This window comes from Sparus aurata, chromosome 1 (assembly GCF_900880675.1).
Source record: "Sparus aurata chromosome 1, fSpaAur1.1, whole genome shotgun sequence".
NCBI classification, from domain to species: Eukaryota; Metazoa; Chordata; class Actinopteri; order Spariformes; family Sparidae; genus Sparus; species Sparus aurata.
The window spans coordinates 2,908,239-2,923,961 of record NC_044187.1 but is presented as its reverse complement, the minus strand read 5'-3'; the positions used below and the strand labels follow the sequence as shown (position 1 = coordinate 2,923,961).

The 15,723-nt window shown below is 42.8% G+C and overlaps 3 protein-coding genes across 3 annotated transcripts in view; 2 read left to right on the top strand and 1 right to left on the bottom strand.

The window, feature by feature from the left end:
- The window catches only part of ppp3r1b (protein phosphatase 3 (formerly 2B), regulatory s1ubunit B, alpha isoform, b), a 51,341-nt gene that overhangs the window by 4,999 nt on the left and 30,619 nt on the right, over window positions 1-15,723 (bottom strand). Inside the window, exon 3 of the mRNA XM_030411657.1 lies at window positions 609-785. Within this exon, the coding sequence (XP_030267517.1) occupies window positions 609-785 (177 nt within the window). The remainder of the gene's footprint in view (window positions 1-608; window positions 786-15,723) is intronic.
- Window positions 7,225-10,372, top strand: LOC115576923 (E3 ubiquitin-protein ligase TRIM39-like). The gene is made up of 2 exons (XM_030409612.1): window positions 7,225-7,358; window positions 7,956-10,372. The coding sequence occupies exon 2, from the start codon at window positions 7,958-7,960 to the stop codon at window positions 9,830-9,832; it is 1,875 nt and encodes a 624-aa protein (XP_030265472.1). The 5' UTR covers window positions 7,225-7,358; window positions 7,956-7,957; the 3' UTR covers window positions 9,833-10,372.
- Window positions 11,131-15,070, top strand: LOC115576973 (E3 ubiquitin-protein ligase TRIM21-like). Its single transcript, XM_030409743.1, has 2 exons — window positions 11,131-11,345; window positions 12,866-15,070. The coding sequence occupies exons 1-2, from the start codon at window positions 11,132-11,134 to the stop codon at window positions 14,512-14,514; spliced, it is 1,863 nt and encodes a 620-aa protein (XP_030265603.1). The 5' UTR covers window position 11,131; the 3' UTR covers window positions 14,515-15,070.

The following is a 15,723-nucleotide window of genomic DNA, read 5'->3' as shown; positions in this document are numbered from 1 at the left end:
AACTGTTTATTATTGTAATCGCTAATTGCTTTTTACACTTCTAATTTCTCTCTCTATGTTGTGAGTGTAACTGTGGAATTTTTGCTGGCTCTTGGTCAGGACTCCCTTGAAAAAGAGGTTTTTAATCTCAATGGGACTTTCCTGGTTAAATAAAGGTTAAATGAAAAAATAGAAAAAGTTAAAAAGAAATATTCAATTTATGAAAACAAGTAGACATTTATATATTTTTCCAGGAGAAATATAGTTTTTGCATGAAACAGAGTGGAAATACATTTTTCAGAAGATTTTTTATTTTCACTATTTTTTCTTTCTTGAGGATTTTTCAGGCTTATTTGTAGTTTTTTTTTGTAATAGTCATTTTTACCACAGGATCCTATTTGTAGTGACTGAAAGATGACACAATATGTGACTGTGCTGTCAGATACAAACTGTGCACACCTTGAAAATGAAAAACATTTTGATTTCACATGATAATTTAGAAAATGGGTCAGCAAAGTCTCATTTGTCCCTCAGGGCTTCCGTACACGTTACAAGCACAGGAGAGAACACAATGATTCTCACTCGCCCCTCGAGGCTTCATGAGACGGCCTCTGTCATGATTTATTTACCTTTAAAGTCGACTTCTCCGTTTCCATCGGTGTCGAATATGTCGATGACTCGCTGCACCAGGGGGTTCTGTTGGAGTTCTGGTAGGGACATGAACTCCTCCACGCTCAGTGAGCCGGAGTTATCTAGGTCGAGTTTCTTAAATCTCTTTCCTAACCTCTTAATCTCATCAGCATCAACTGAAATGAAACAGAGAGAGAGAGAGACGAGTTATTTACAGACAGACAGAGAGAAAGAGCGAGACAGACGGAACACACGGACTAAAGTTCTGCCTGACAGGAGGAGGAGAGTCTCTGGACCAAGTCTGCTGACCACAGAGAGTTTAGTCGACACCTGATTAGTTAATGACACGCAGCAGTTAAACCTCATGTATCTGCCTTCCTTCCTGCCTGCCTGCAGAAACCACTTCCCTGTAAACTGGACCAGACCTACCCGGTTTCTTGCTCCTACTGGCCATAGTTGTCCAGAGCGACTGGTCTCTCTCTGCACCAGTCGGGCTGAACCTTGTGCTACTGGACGGACCTCCTGGTGCCGCGCTCTAAGCCCTAACACCGGGTCATGTGACACCTCTTTCAACACTAATCACTCTGCTGATAACCATGAATCAGCAAGACACAGTGGAGGTGTGTTGTTTTCCTAACCTGGTGGAGACACTTTATCCTGTCCCGTTAAATTAGCAAAGACATGAAGATAGAAAATACTGCAAAGTGGAAGTCGAGGAACTGACAAAAACTAGATCACCATCAGTTTAGAGTTAAGGTTAAAACAAGACCCCTTGATTTGATTATCTGTCGTTTTACAAGACTGAAAATGACAAGTATTTAGTTTTGATTGCTTTTTCCACATATTTCATGTCGTAGAATAAAACATGTAAATATGTTCAGCCTGAGGCAACACACACCTTATTTCAGACATTTGACTGAAACCCAATTAGAGGGAGCTCACATACTTCCAGACGAGGGAACCACGAGTGACAAAGTGCAAACTGATTTCTGGGTTTTAGGACTAAACACTGCACCACTCCATTGTTCTGACTCATGTATAAAATCTGTCAACCTGGAAATAATCAGAGAGATAAAAGACTCGGACACTAAATGACACTGCCAGAAGTCTAAGAGGTTCTTTCTCAGCATCAAATCACGCCTAGACTAAAGGCTTCTTCACAGAAACTGAATCACGATTACATAAGCATTAGAGCAGTGGTCCTCTATAGGCGACCCCCGGACCGCATCTGGCCTGCCGGCCTCCTATTTGTGGCCCCTGAACTACTATTCCTTCACCATGTGTTTTGGTTGGGTCGGCACACGTATACTTGTCTCCAACGATACTCAGACAGCTGGGTCACTCACTGCTGCCAGGGCAACTTTTAACTATCACTTTCGTTTTCGGAGCAGTTCGCATATGGACATTTTGCCGGCTGTAGGAGCCTCTAGATTGCACGAAAATGGCGTGTTCCAAGTTAACTGCTAAAAGAAAAGTGGACAGTGAAAATCGGCAATTCAAAGAAGAATGGACGGAAAAACTTGCATTCACTCTCCCTTCAACCAGCACAAGACTCATGTGCTTAATGTGCCATGAGACTATAGATGAAGATTTCCAATTTGAAACGGCATCATGAGACGAAGCACTGGAATTTTGAAGAGACATTTCCTCAAAATTCAGAAGTAAGAACAACAAAAATAAATGCACTGAAATCATCAAATCAAGCTGCAAGCAGGATTCTTGTCACATCTATGACAACAACAAAAAGCAACATAGTGCTCACTTAGACTGGTGTGGATTCTGGGTAAGCACAAGAAGCCATTCTCACATGCAGAAATAATAAAATACAGCATGACTGAAGTGATGAACACAATGTTTGAATGCAAACAAAAAGAGTAAATATTCAACTATGTATTTTAATTTATGTCAAAATGGAAATGACATTTTATTTTGTATTTTTGTTGTTTTGAATGAAAAGGACATTTTATTTTGAATATTACAGTGTTATTGCATGTGGCCTGACCGACCTCAATTCATGGACCACTGAGTCATTGAAAAAGATCTGCATTAGAAGATCAATCCTCAAGGCATCACAGATACAGAATTCACTGAATAAACAACAAGACTTTCCTGTCAGAAAGAAGCTTGTGGTGGTTCGACTGTGGTATCATTCTTTCTCCTGTTGGTCTCCTAACATTCATCCTTCTGACACGGATCTGTAACTTGGATCCATTACTGAATAAGACTTATATCATCCACTGTAAAACTCTGGTGTTTTTCACCCTCCTGAGAAGTGGATTACAAACTGCTCCTATTTATTTACAGGAGAAAACAGGGATTTCCCAATAACGCCGTAAGTCAGAAGGAGGAAACAATTCCTAACAAACAGAGCTGCAGCAAGAGGAGGAGCAACACTGACGAGAGCTTCAATGTCACACAACAGAAACGAATACTCACAAGTCCCTGGCTGAGCGCCACCGTGTTGGAGTTTACGAGTAGGCGAGGATGGCGATACCTGGAGGGGCGTGATTTGAAGGAACAGCCTCCCCGATATGAACCCGAGTGGTGTTCAATCATTAGACTCATGTGCTAGTCAAGGTCTGTCTAATGAACACCAGGTTCGAACACAAGGATGCTCAAGTGTACGTGGTACCACCCTAGGTCCAAGGTCAATGATAGATTTTGTGATCGTATCATCTGATCTGAGGCCGTGTGTTTTGGACACTCGGGTGAAGAGAGGGGCAGAGCTGTCAACTGATCACCACTTGGTGGTGAGTTGGGTTTGGTGGCAGGAGTAACCACTGGACAGACCTGGTAAGCCCAAACGAGTAGTGCGGGTAAGATGGGAACGTCTGGGGGATTCCCTGGTCCGAGAAGCCTTCAACTCCCAACTCCGAAGGAGCTTCTCTAGCATCCCTGTGGAGGCTGGGGATATTGAACCTGAATGGACGATGTTCAAAGCTTCCGTTGTTGAAGCTGCAGCGTCCTGTGGCCGTAGGGTCTTAGGTGCCTCAATGGGCGGCAACCCTCTCACACCGCGGTGCACACCGGTGGTCAGGGAAGCTGTCCGACTGAAGAAGGAGACCTTTAGGGACAGATTGTGCCGGGGGACTCCTGAGGCAGTTTTGGGGTACCGACGGGCCCGAATGCCAGCAGCTGCAGCTGCAGCAGAGGCAAAGCAGCGGGTTTGGGAGGAGTTCAGCGAGGCCATGGAGAAGGACTTTCGGGCGGTGCAAATCGCTTTTGGAAAACCGTCCAGCACCTCAGGAGGGGGAAACGGGGAACCATCCAAGCTGCGTACAGCAAGGATGGCACCTTGTTGACTTCAACTGAGGAGGTCATACGGCGGTGGAAGGAGTACTTTCGTTACCTCCTGAATCCCACTCAGCCACCCTCTGTAGCAGAGACAGAGCTGGGGGATGATGGGGTATCATCACTGATTTCCCTGGGTGAAGTCACTGCGGTAGTCAAACAACTCCACAGTGGCAAAGCCCCAGGGCACAATGAGATACCACCAGAAATCTGAAGGCTCTGGATGTTGAGGGGCTGTCTTGGTTAACAAGCCTCTTCAACATTGCATGGGGGTCGAGGACGGTGCCGAAGGAGTGGCAAACAGGTGTGGTGGTCCCTCTCTTTAAGACGGGGGACCAGAGGGTGTGTGCCAATTACAGAGGTATCACACTACTCAGCCTGCCTGGTGCTGGAAAGGAGGGTCCGGCCGGTTGTCGAACCTCGGACTGAAGAGGAACAATGCGGATTCTGTCCTGGTCGTAGAACAACGGACCAGCTCTTTACTCTGGCAGAGATCCTGGAGGGGGCCTGAGAGTACAATCTCCCAGTCCACGTGTTTTGTGGATCTGGAGAAGGCGTACGACCGGGTCCCCAGGGATGTTCTGTGGGAGGTGCTGCGGGAGTATGGGGTGAGGGGGTCCCTTCTCAGGGCCATCCAATCCCTATATTCTCAAAGCGAGAGCTGCATGTGTGTACTCGGAAGTAAGTCAGACATGTTCCAAGTGGGTGTCGGCCTCCGCCAGGGCTGTGCCTTGTCCCCAACCCTGTTTGTGATATACATGGATAGGATTTCGAGGCGCAGTTGTGGTGTGGAGGGGTTACAAGTTGGTGACCTTAAGATCACATCACTGCTTTTTGCAGATGATGTGGTCCTGATGGTACCATCGTATTTTGATCTACGACGCTCAGTGGATCGGTTTGCAGCTGAGTTTGAAGCAGCAGGGATGAGGATCAGCACCTCTAAATCTGAGGCCATGGTTCTTAGTAGGAAACCGGTGGATTGCCTACTCCGGGTGGGGAATGAGTCCTAACCAAAGTGTAGGAGTTTAAGTACCTCGGGGTTTTGTTCACGAGTGAGTGGATCATGGGGCCTGAGATCGACCAGAGAGTCGGAGCAGCGGGTGTGGTGTTGCATGTGCTTAACCGCACGGTTGTGACGAAAAGGGAGCTGAGCCGGATGGCAAAGCTCTTGATCTACCAGTCAATCTTCATCCCTATCCTCACCTATGGTCATGAGCGATGGGTCATGACCGAAAGAACGAGATCGCGGGTACAAGCAGCCAAAATGGGTTTTCTCCGCAGGGTGGCTGGGGTCTCGCTCAGAGATAGGGTGAGAAGCTCAGCCATCCGGGAGCGACTCGAAGTAGAGCCGCTGCTCCTCTGCGTGGAAAGGAGCCAGTTGAGGTGGTTCGGGCATCTGATGAGGATGCCACCAGGGCGCCTTCCTAGGGAGGTGTTCCTGGCACGTCAAACTGGGAGGAGACCTAGGGGTAGACACAGGACCAGGTGGAGGGATTATATCTCTTCTCTGGCCTGGAAGCGCCTGGGGATTCCCCAGTCAAAGTTAGCCAACGTGGCCGGGGAAAGGGAAGCCTGGGGCTCGTTGCTGAAGCTGCTGCCCCTACGACCCGACCCTGGATAAGCGGTCGACAATGGATGGATGTATTTTACTACCAACAATGAAAACTATCTTCTATAAATACTGCACATATGCTTCCTACAGGTTTAAATATTTTTATGAATACAAACTATGAATAATGATGAATGTTTCCATCTTCATCCATCTATTATTTTTGCAGTACCTTATCCTTGCTGAAAACAAGACTTATCATAGCTTTAATTGTATATGTTGTAAGTTGATAGACTTTTTGCCTACCAAAAGTAAATACTGACAACAAATGGTATTGTGTAGTGTGTTTTTCAAAGGGACGTCTAAAAATAACTGGTTTGGAAAAAAGGTTAGATTTACATTTTATTAGCAAACATGTGTTGAGGCCTGACAGTCGTCCTCAAATCTGTCCACTTCAACATGACTCCCAGCTACAATACAGCAACAACATCAGGATGGATCACAACAAAAAAACAGCAAACACTCCCGATACATGAGAGTAAACACACTGTCAGTCATGATCAGCTAATTTACTCACGACGGCCAAAAATACAACATCAGATATGTTTTTACATTTCAGGATGAGACGCTGTCTCCTCAATCTTCACCAGCTTCTATACCAACTTTATAGGAATTCTCATTGTCTTGATTTTCTTCTTATTTTAACACAAAAGTTACCAATTTATTAGGTAGATAAAACAAATGTAGTATAATACAACAGTACTGTATAGATAATTTGTAGGCTAAATAACAAAAGCACCTGTCAGTATAATATAAGACTGCAGCCTCCACAATGATCACTGAGCGGAATTAACACCTCTCTGAAGTAGTTTCAGGATTTATCGTCGACGTATTAGACTGCTTTACTTATATCTACGTGAACCATATAAACTGTCGACTAAGTGCAAAAGTCTTGAAAGCTCATAATTACAGGAGCTGACATATTAAGTTGGGAGTGACGATCACGTCTGTACTGAAAAATCTGCACCTGAGAGTCACAAACACTTTACAACATTACATCTGAACTTTGTCCCCCAATAACATATTACTGTACCAGTTTTATTATAACTATGGGAGGAGTATTATGAAAACTAGTGACATATTTGAAATCCTACAATTTTATATTAAATCATTTGACTTTTATTTATATACAATTATAATACTGTGACTATTGAGACGGCTTTAAAATATATATTTTGTACAATAACAATCTGAGCAAACACTATATTTACATTTCTAATGTTGATTCATGCCAATTGTATGGATGAATAAATAGATATCCAGTCAAACAGCATAAGAGAAAACAGGAATAGACATTCTTCCTCTTTCCCATGATATTTTTAGCTTTGCAGACTTAATTCAGATATATTGACTTAAATGAATATTCATTTCTTGTTGTTCTGACTTAGAGTGGTTTACATATTGATAATACATGTTTTTGTTGTATGAATTTAATGGTAGTATGATGATTTTATATGATGAAGCACAAAGGAAATAATTCTTGGACTTTATAGTGTTATCCTTGACTTACTGCTACTGTGTAATGCCTATTTGTGTTCAATAAACTAAACTCATCTGGAAAAATTTGTCATAAAAGCTTCAGCAAGCAGCACCTTTTCACCTACCTTACTCCTCCCACCTATTTGATAAATAAAGAGCAAAGGTGGTTCTACATCAGAGTGCTGCAGTAAAAGGCGGAGCAACACTGGAAAGATGAGCTTCAACGTCACACAACAGAAACGAAACTTAACATTTGTCAGAGTTGCAGCCACGCAGCAGTCGAGACGAGTCTCTGTTTGTCTCTCAAAGACAATTCAAACAGAGTTCATCAGGTCTTTAACAGCAGCAGCAGAGTCTCTGACAAACACTGGTGAGTACAGATGATCACATTTACACTTTCAACAACCAGGACTGACACAAAACTTCAGGAAGTTCCACTCTGTTCATTTCATACTGACTCTTATATTTAACTACAGCTGTTTGTCCACAGGCTCAATATACAGTTACACACTTCAACTGCTTCAAACAGTCTCTGTGTCAGTTCTCAGGACTTTATAACTTAAAACTGAATCTCTGAGGGTTCAACATTAGTTTATAACCTACTCACTTCCTACATGTAGAATGCATTCTATGTCCTCTGACTGTTTCACATTAAAAGCTTTCCACTAGCGTGCCAGCAGGAGGCTTTTAATGTGAAGGAGCTAGAGGAGATGTTATTAGTTCATCATCCAGTCAGCACAGTTTTCTTAGCAGTGCTGCACTTCTATAATAATGTGTCAACACAACAGGTAGAGAGATATTTGGTGCCGTTTTAGCAGTTTAACAAGCAGTTACTCATTAGGTGTGGTGCAAACGAAAACTCATTACATGTTATTCAAAATCACACTATTAAATGTATTTTTTAAACTACTAAGTAAATCTGTTTTATAAATATATACTTTTCTTTTCTTCCACACTTCATGTGTAGACATGGCTGCTGCAAGCTTCCTTCCATCTGAAGATCAGTTTCTGTGCTCCATCTGTCTGGATGTGTTCACTGATCCTGTCACCACATCATGTGGACACAACTACTGCAAAACCTGCATCACTGAACACTGGAATCATAACCAATATCGGTGTCCCATATGTGCAACAGTTTTCAACACAAGACCTCAGCTGCACGTCAACACGTTCATCTCTGAGATGGTTTCTCAGTTCAGACTGTCAGCTCAACAGAAAGCCAGCAGCAGCAGCTCAGAGCAACAAGTGTCCAAACCAGGACAAGTTCCCTGTGACGTCTGCACTGGAACCAGACTGAAGGCCCTGAAGTCCTGCCTGGTGTGTCTGGTCTCCTACTGTGAGACTCACCTGGAGCCCCATCTGACAAAGTCAGGTCTGAAAAGACATCAGCTGATCGACCCTGTGGAGAACCCGGAGGACAGGCTCTGTGCGAAGCACAAGATACCTCTAGGCCAGTTCTGTAAGACCGACCAGACATGCGTCTGCGTTCTCTGTTCGGTTTTAGACCACAAGACACATGAGGTTGTTCCTCTGAAAAAACAATATGAAGAAAAGAAGGCAGACCTGGGGAAGACAGAGGCTGAAATTAAGAAAATGATCCAGAAGAGACGACTGAAGATTCAGGAGATCAAACAGTCAGTTGACCTCAGCAAGAACGATGCAGACAGAGAGATAGCAGAAGGTGTTCAGGTCTTCACTTCCATGAAGGAGTCTGTTGAGAGAAGCCAGGCCGAGCTCATCAGAACGATAGAAGAAAACCAGAAGAAGACAGAGAAACAGGCTGAAGACTTCATCAAAGAGCTGGAGCAAGAAATCTCTGAGCTGATGAAGAGAAGGACTGAGGTGGAGCAGCTCTCACACTCTGAAGACCACCTCCATCTTCTCCAGAGTGTCCAGTCCTTAAACATCCAAGAACCACCACCCACCAAGGACTGGACAGGAGTCAGAGTCCGTCCATCACATGAAGGGACTGTGGTGAGAGCTGTGGCTCAGCTGGAGGAAACACTCAGTAAAGAGATGAAGAAGCTGCTTGAAGCTGAGCTGAAGAAGGTCCAGCAGTATGCAGTGGATGTGACTTTTGATCCTGATACAGCACATCCCTGTGTCATCCTGTCTGATGATGGGAAACAAGTGAGACTTGGTTGCATAAAGAAGATTCTCCCAGACAACCCAGAGAGATTTCGTCTTAATCCTGGTGTTTTAGGAAAGCAGAGTTTCTTTTCTGGAAAACTTTACTTTGAGGTTGAAGTAAAAGGAAAGACTCAGTGGGATTTCGGAGTGGCCAGAGAGTCGATCAACCGGAAGGGAAAAGTCACATTGAGTCCTCAGAATGGATACTGGACTCTATGTCTGAGGAATGGAAATGAGTTCTGTGCTGCTGCTGACCCTTTAGTCCATCTCTCTCTGAAGTCTCGGCCTCAGAAGGTGGGGGTGTTTGTGGATTATGAGGAGGGTCTGGTCTCCTTTCATGACGTAGATACTGCAGCTCGTATCTTCTCCTTTACTGGCTGCTGCTTCACTGAGAAACTCCTCCCATACTTCTGTCCTGGTCTTGATGATGCTGGTAAAAACTTTGTACCTCTGATCATCTCTTCTATCGGAGATGCCCGATTCGCCCTTTTTGCTCAGTCCATGATGCCCCGTCCTTCACCATTACTCCCTGTTTCCTTCGCGGAATCTATGTCCCTCTTCCAGGAGCCCGTGATGAGAACTCCAAAGGTCATCAGGATCCCCTTTCCTACTGAAAATCCAGCCCTCAACCAGTCCATGCTGACCCCTGTTAAACCCCACCAAGAGCAAGTGTTTCACCGAAAAATAAGGAAGCCAGTCTTTCGAAAAAAATAGAAAAACCCCTCATATGTCAAGCTGAACTCTTTGTTTTTCTTTTTTCTATTTGATGTGCAGCTTCACAAAATTATAGTGCTGAAAGTTTCATTTAAGATTAAGACCCAACAGTTTCTACAGAATACATTGTGTGTCTTAGATATACTGGGCATGAAAAAGTAATGGCTAAAGTTAATTCATGGACTAAATGTTAATAGTATTTTCTCTTTCATTTAAATGGTGTTTTGTTTATTTACTGGTCATTTCCACCACTTTTGTGTTTTGCTAAGTGAATACTGGAAAAGGTGGCTTACAGTGGCCAATAAATATGTAAATATGTGATTGTTAAATGACAAACTGTAAAATAAATCAGTTGCTGAACACACAGTCTGAGGAAGAAGTGAATTGAGCACAAAACACTGAACGGAAAAAAATAAACATATGCTTAATCTTCCATTTGTTTTACATTAACATATATTCCTGAACGAACATATCAAACTGATGATAAAGACTGTGTGGAATGATCAAAAGCTCTGGAATGAAGAATTAAAGGGACCGTAAGGAGAGACTGTTTGTCAAACTGCTGTTTTCAAGCTCATGAAAATAATCCTGTTAAGTGGTGTAAACTCTTAAAACCAAACAACTGTCTTCCTCCATGACAGTTAAACTCCACAGTCTGATGTTAATGTTAAAACAGCCTTCAGCTACAGAGTCTGATTACCTTCATCTTCACCAACAGACTCTATTCAGTATGAACACAATAACATCCACCTGGAAACAAATGTAAAGTTAAAATGAATGTATAGTTTTCAGTCTCAAATAAGTTCTAGACTTGAATCCAGTCATTTTAAATTTGTTATCACTACACAGATACAGAAAAGCTAAAGTCATGTTAAATCTATGAATGCAAACTAAGAATTCAAATGCATGTATTGTTTTCAGCAGTGCTTCTTCTTGCAAGTTGTACAACTGACAATCACAACTTACGTTTTATGTGTTGTAAGTTGACATTTTTTCAAGCCAAATTTCAAAACTACGACACAATAAAGTCTCTCTGAAAGACTCATCCAACAACATTTGGTTAATATTAACTGTGAACATGTGTTGAGGCCTGACAGTCGTCCTCACGTCTGACCACCTCTACATGACTCTCTGCTGCACTGCAGCAACAACAACAGGCCTCCATGTTGACCACTGACTGATGTTAAGACACAGAACCACCACTAGATGGATCACAACACAAAGGAATGATGAGCCAAAAGTTACTGTGCAACACTTTCACATGTCTTACTCCACCCAGTGGACAATCATGTAAACCAGATGGAGGAAACAAGTCCTGACCCACAGAGCTGCAGTAAGAGGAGGAGCAACACTGACGAGAGCTTCAACGTCACACAACAGAAACGAAACTTAACATTTGTCAGAGTTGCAGCCACGCAGCAGTCGAGACGAGTCTCTGTTTGTCTCTCAAAGACAATTCAAACAGAGTTCATCAGGTCTTTAACAGCAGCAGCAGAGTCTCTGACAAACACTGGTGAGTACAGATGATCACATTTACACTTTCAACAACCAGGACTGACACAAAACTTCAGGAAGTTCCACTCTGTTCATTTCATACTGACTCTTATATTTAACTACAGCTGTTTGTCCACAGGCTCAATATACAGTTACACACTTCAACTGCTTCAAACTGTCTCTGTGTCAGTTCTCAGGACTTTATAACTTATAACTGAATCTCTGTAGTTTAGTTTCACATCCTTTAAGCTAGGGCTGGGCGATATGGCTGAAAAACGGTAAGTGTTTCGTATCAGTCGATATCAATAATTATTGATTTTCTTTTTTTACCCATTTGAAATAAGAAAAAACTGAAAAATAACCCTTTAAATGGTGACTACAGGTGAGATTTTAGAAAAAAAATAAAATCTTTTTCAAGATATCAGAATCTAGGACATGAGACAAAATAGTGTAGAAGTTGACATTGCTGCTTGACAATATGTTAATGGGATATCTGTCTGTTGGCACTTTTGGCACTACATTTTCTCAACCATAGAACCTCTGTATCCCTACGCATTAGTGCAACGGTTGCGCTAATGCGTAGGGATACGGAGGTTCTACGGTCTGTGTCTGAAATTGTTAAGTTTAGTTTTCATTGAAAGTAAACAGAGTTGCGTGCATAAACCTCTCATCCAGCAACTGGGCCTCGCACTGTGTTTCGCCGCTCGCAGATCAGCTGTTTCTACGGAGTTCAGTGAAATTATCGAACACATTTTCTATTGATATTGATCACGTGTCTATTACGATAGATATCGTTATTGTTTTATCGCCCAGCCCTACTTTAAGCACAATGTGTTGGTCGATACGGCATTAAATACAATCCAATTTTTTTTTTCCCATCCATATTGACCAATATTTATCACAATATATTATCTGATCATGCTGCCGGTTAGAAGATTATAATGCCTGAAGATTGAATAAACCAGACAGTTCATGATTTAAAATTTAGAATACTTTATTAACAAGAAAATAGTAACATAAACATTTAACTGTGCAAAACATATTTACCTAAACGACTTATGCAACACTGAAATGTTCACAAAAAGTGGATGAGGACAGTTCTGACATGTTTAACTACAACTGTACAATAAAATCAAGTATGATTGATCATGTAGTGTTTCCCCTCAAATTAATTTATTTTGGGTGGCCTGCCAAAATATCTAAATTGGCTTCCACTTATTGATTTTCTATTTTAGGAGCTTCCCGTCCTCACTCACTCAAGACAGTACATTCATCAGTGACTAGCATGATATTATATACACCAATACTGTGTTGTTTTTATTCCACTGGTAAAACCCACGAAGAAGAGGAGGAGCATTTAACGCTGTTGGCTTCATTGTAACTTTGTAAAGATGATGGCTCACCTGATAAACACATATTATTCAAAATTCCGCAATGAAATGTCACATCTTATACTTAGGGTTGAACACCTTTCTTTTTAAACTAATAAATATGTTTTATAAATATAATATTTTCTTTTCTTCCACACTTCATGTGTAGACATGGCTGCTGCAAGCTTCCTTCCATCTGAAGATCAGTTTCTGTGCTCCATCTGTCTGGATGTGTTCACTGATCCTGTCACCACATCATGTGGACACAACTACTGCAAAACCTGCATCACTGAACACTGGAATCAAACCGACCAGTACCTGTGTCCCATGTGTAAAGAGGTTTTTACCACAAGACCTCAGCTGAGAGTCAACACGTTCATCTCTGAGATGGTTTCTCAGTTCAGACAGTCAGCTCAACAGAAAGCCAGCAGCAGCAGCTCAGAGCAACAAGTGTCCAAACCAGGAGAAGTTCCCTGTGACGTCTGCACTGGAACCAAACTGAAGGCCCTGAAGTCCTGCCTGGTGTGTCTGGTCTCCTACTGTGAGACTCACCTGGAGCCTCATCTGACAGCTTCAGGTCTGAAAAGACATCAGTTGATCGACCCTGTGGAGAACCTGGAGGACAGGATGTGTCTGAAGCACGATAAACTTCTGGAGCTGTTCTGTAGGACCGATCAGATGTGTGTCTGTATGCTCTGTTCAGTTTTAGACCACAAGACACATGATGTTGTTCCTCTGAAAGAAGAATATGAAGAAAAGAAGGCAGAACTGGGGAGGACGAAGGCTGAAATAAAAAAAATGATCAAGAAGAGACGACTGAAGATTCAGGAGATCAAACACTCAGTTGACCTCAGTAAGAAAGATGCAGACAGAGAGATAGCAGAAGGTGTTCACGTCTTCAGCGCTCTGAAGAAAACAGTTGAGAGAGGCCTGACCGAGGTCATCGTAACAATAGAAGAGGAGCAAAAAACAACTGAAAAACAGGCCGAAGCGTTCATCAAAGAGCTGGAACAAGATATCGCTGAGCTGATGAAGAAAAAGACTGAGCTGGAGCAGCTCTCACAGTCTACAGACCACCTCCACCTTCTCCAGAATGTCAAGTCCCTAAACATTCACCAAAAAACAGCCACCAAGGACTGGACGGAGGTCAGCTTCCGTCCATCACATGAAGGGACTGTGGTGAGAGCTGTGGCTCAGCTGGAGGGAACACTCAGTAAAGAGATGAAGAAGCTGCTTGAAGCTGAGCTGAAGAGAGTCCAGCAGTATGCAGTGGATGTGACTCTTGATCCTGATACAGCAAACTCCTATCTTATCCTGTCTGATGATGGGAAAAGAGTGAGGCCCGGTAAGGTAAAGAAGAGTCTTGCAGACAACCCAGAAAGATTTTCTGAATGTAACTGTGTTTTAGGTAAGCAGAGTTTCTCGTCAGACAGATTTTACTTTGAGGTTGAAGTCAAAGGAAAGTCAGAGTGGGACTTGGGAGTGGTCAGAGAGTCGATCCACAGGAAGGGAACAATCACACTGAGTCCTGATAATGGTTACTGGACGATATGTTTGAGGAATGGAAATGAGTTCTGTGCTGCTGCTCATCCTTCAGTCAGTCTCTCTCTGAGGTCTCGGCCACAGAAGGTGGGAGTGTTTGTGGATTATAAGGAGGGTCTGGTCTCCTTTTATGACGCAGACATTAAAGTTCTTATCTTCTCCTTTACTGGCTGCTTCTTCGTCGAGAAACTCTTCCCATACTTTGGTCCTGGTCTTAATTATGGTGGGAAAAACTCTGGCCCTCTGGTCATCTCTCCTGTCAGTTACACCAAGTAGACTGACAACTTATCTGATTTCATGTCGTGGTTGATTTTTAATCAAGGGTACAAATTTAGTGACATTACTGTATAGTTCAGATCTAATTTAGTACAGGATCTGTTCACTATGATTGATTAACGTTTCAACATAATGTTTTTCATTATTATACATATACCATGTAGTAATCTTTGACTCTATATCATGACGCACGTTATGAGGAGAATATCCATTTAAACCTTTGCAAACTCCAGACATTCATTTTCATTTCCAAAGTATATAACCGTTTATAATAACACAGAAAATGTTGAGCTGAAATGTTTTTTAAATTTGCATGAATTGCTGTAAAATGCTCTGTATTTGATGTTCAGCCACTGAAAATGTTAATGTTAAATGTTAAATGTATCACTGTGTCATAAAGCTTTATTTAAGAATAAGGCCTATTACATTTCACCAGAATACAGTGTTTAACGTTATACCAGTAATAAAATGGTATGTTAAATTAATAGAAAAGATGCGACCTGAATTTTCTATTGTGTATTAGAAGTGATGTGGCTTTTAACTTGTCACAATGGAAAGATGGATTTTTTTTTTTTTTTTTTTTTTAATTAAAACTGTCAAATAAACTAGTTGTTGAATTTAAAGCCTGAGTAAAGACTCGACTAAGCACCAAACGCTGCGAGAAAAGCCTTGTTTACACTGAGCTGTATTTTATTTCTGCGGGAACCATCACCTTATTGTGGTGGAGAGGTTTGTGCGTCCCACTTAACCTGTGAGCTAGGTTGTGCTCCCAGTGGGGTCTCCCGAGGCAAATTGGTCTCAGGTGAGGGGCCAGACTACTCCGGGGGAGCTGGAGCTGGTGTGGGAGATTGAGCGTAACCGGTTGGATCTGGTGGGGCTTGCCTCTACGCACAGCATTGGCTCTGGATCCAAACTCCTGGATAGGGGCTGGACACTAATCTTCTCTGGAGCTGCCAAAGGTGTGAGGTGCCGGGCGGATGTGGGGATACTCACAAGTCCCCGGCTGTGCGCCACTGTGTTGGAGTTTACGAGTAGGCGAGGAGACGAGAGGGTCACATCCCTACAACTGAGGGCTGGGGGAAAACTCTGAATGATGATTGTGCATATGCACAGAACAGCAGTTCAGAGTATGCAGCCTTCTTTGAGGTCCTGGCTGGGGCCCTGCACAGGGCTCCAGTGGGGGACTCCATGGTCCTACTGGGAGACTTC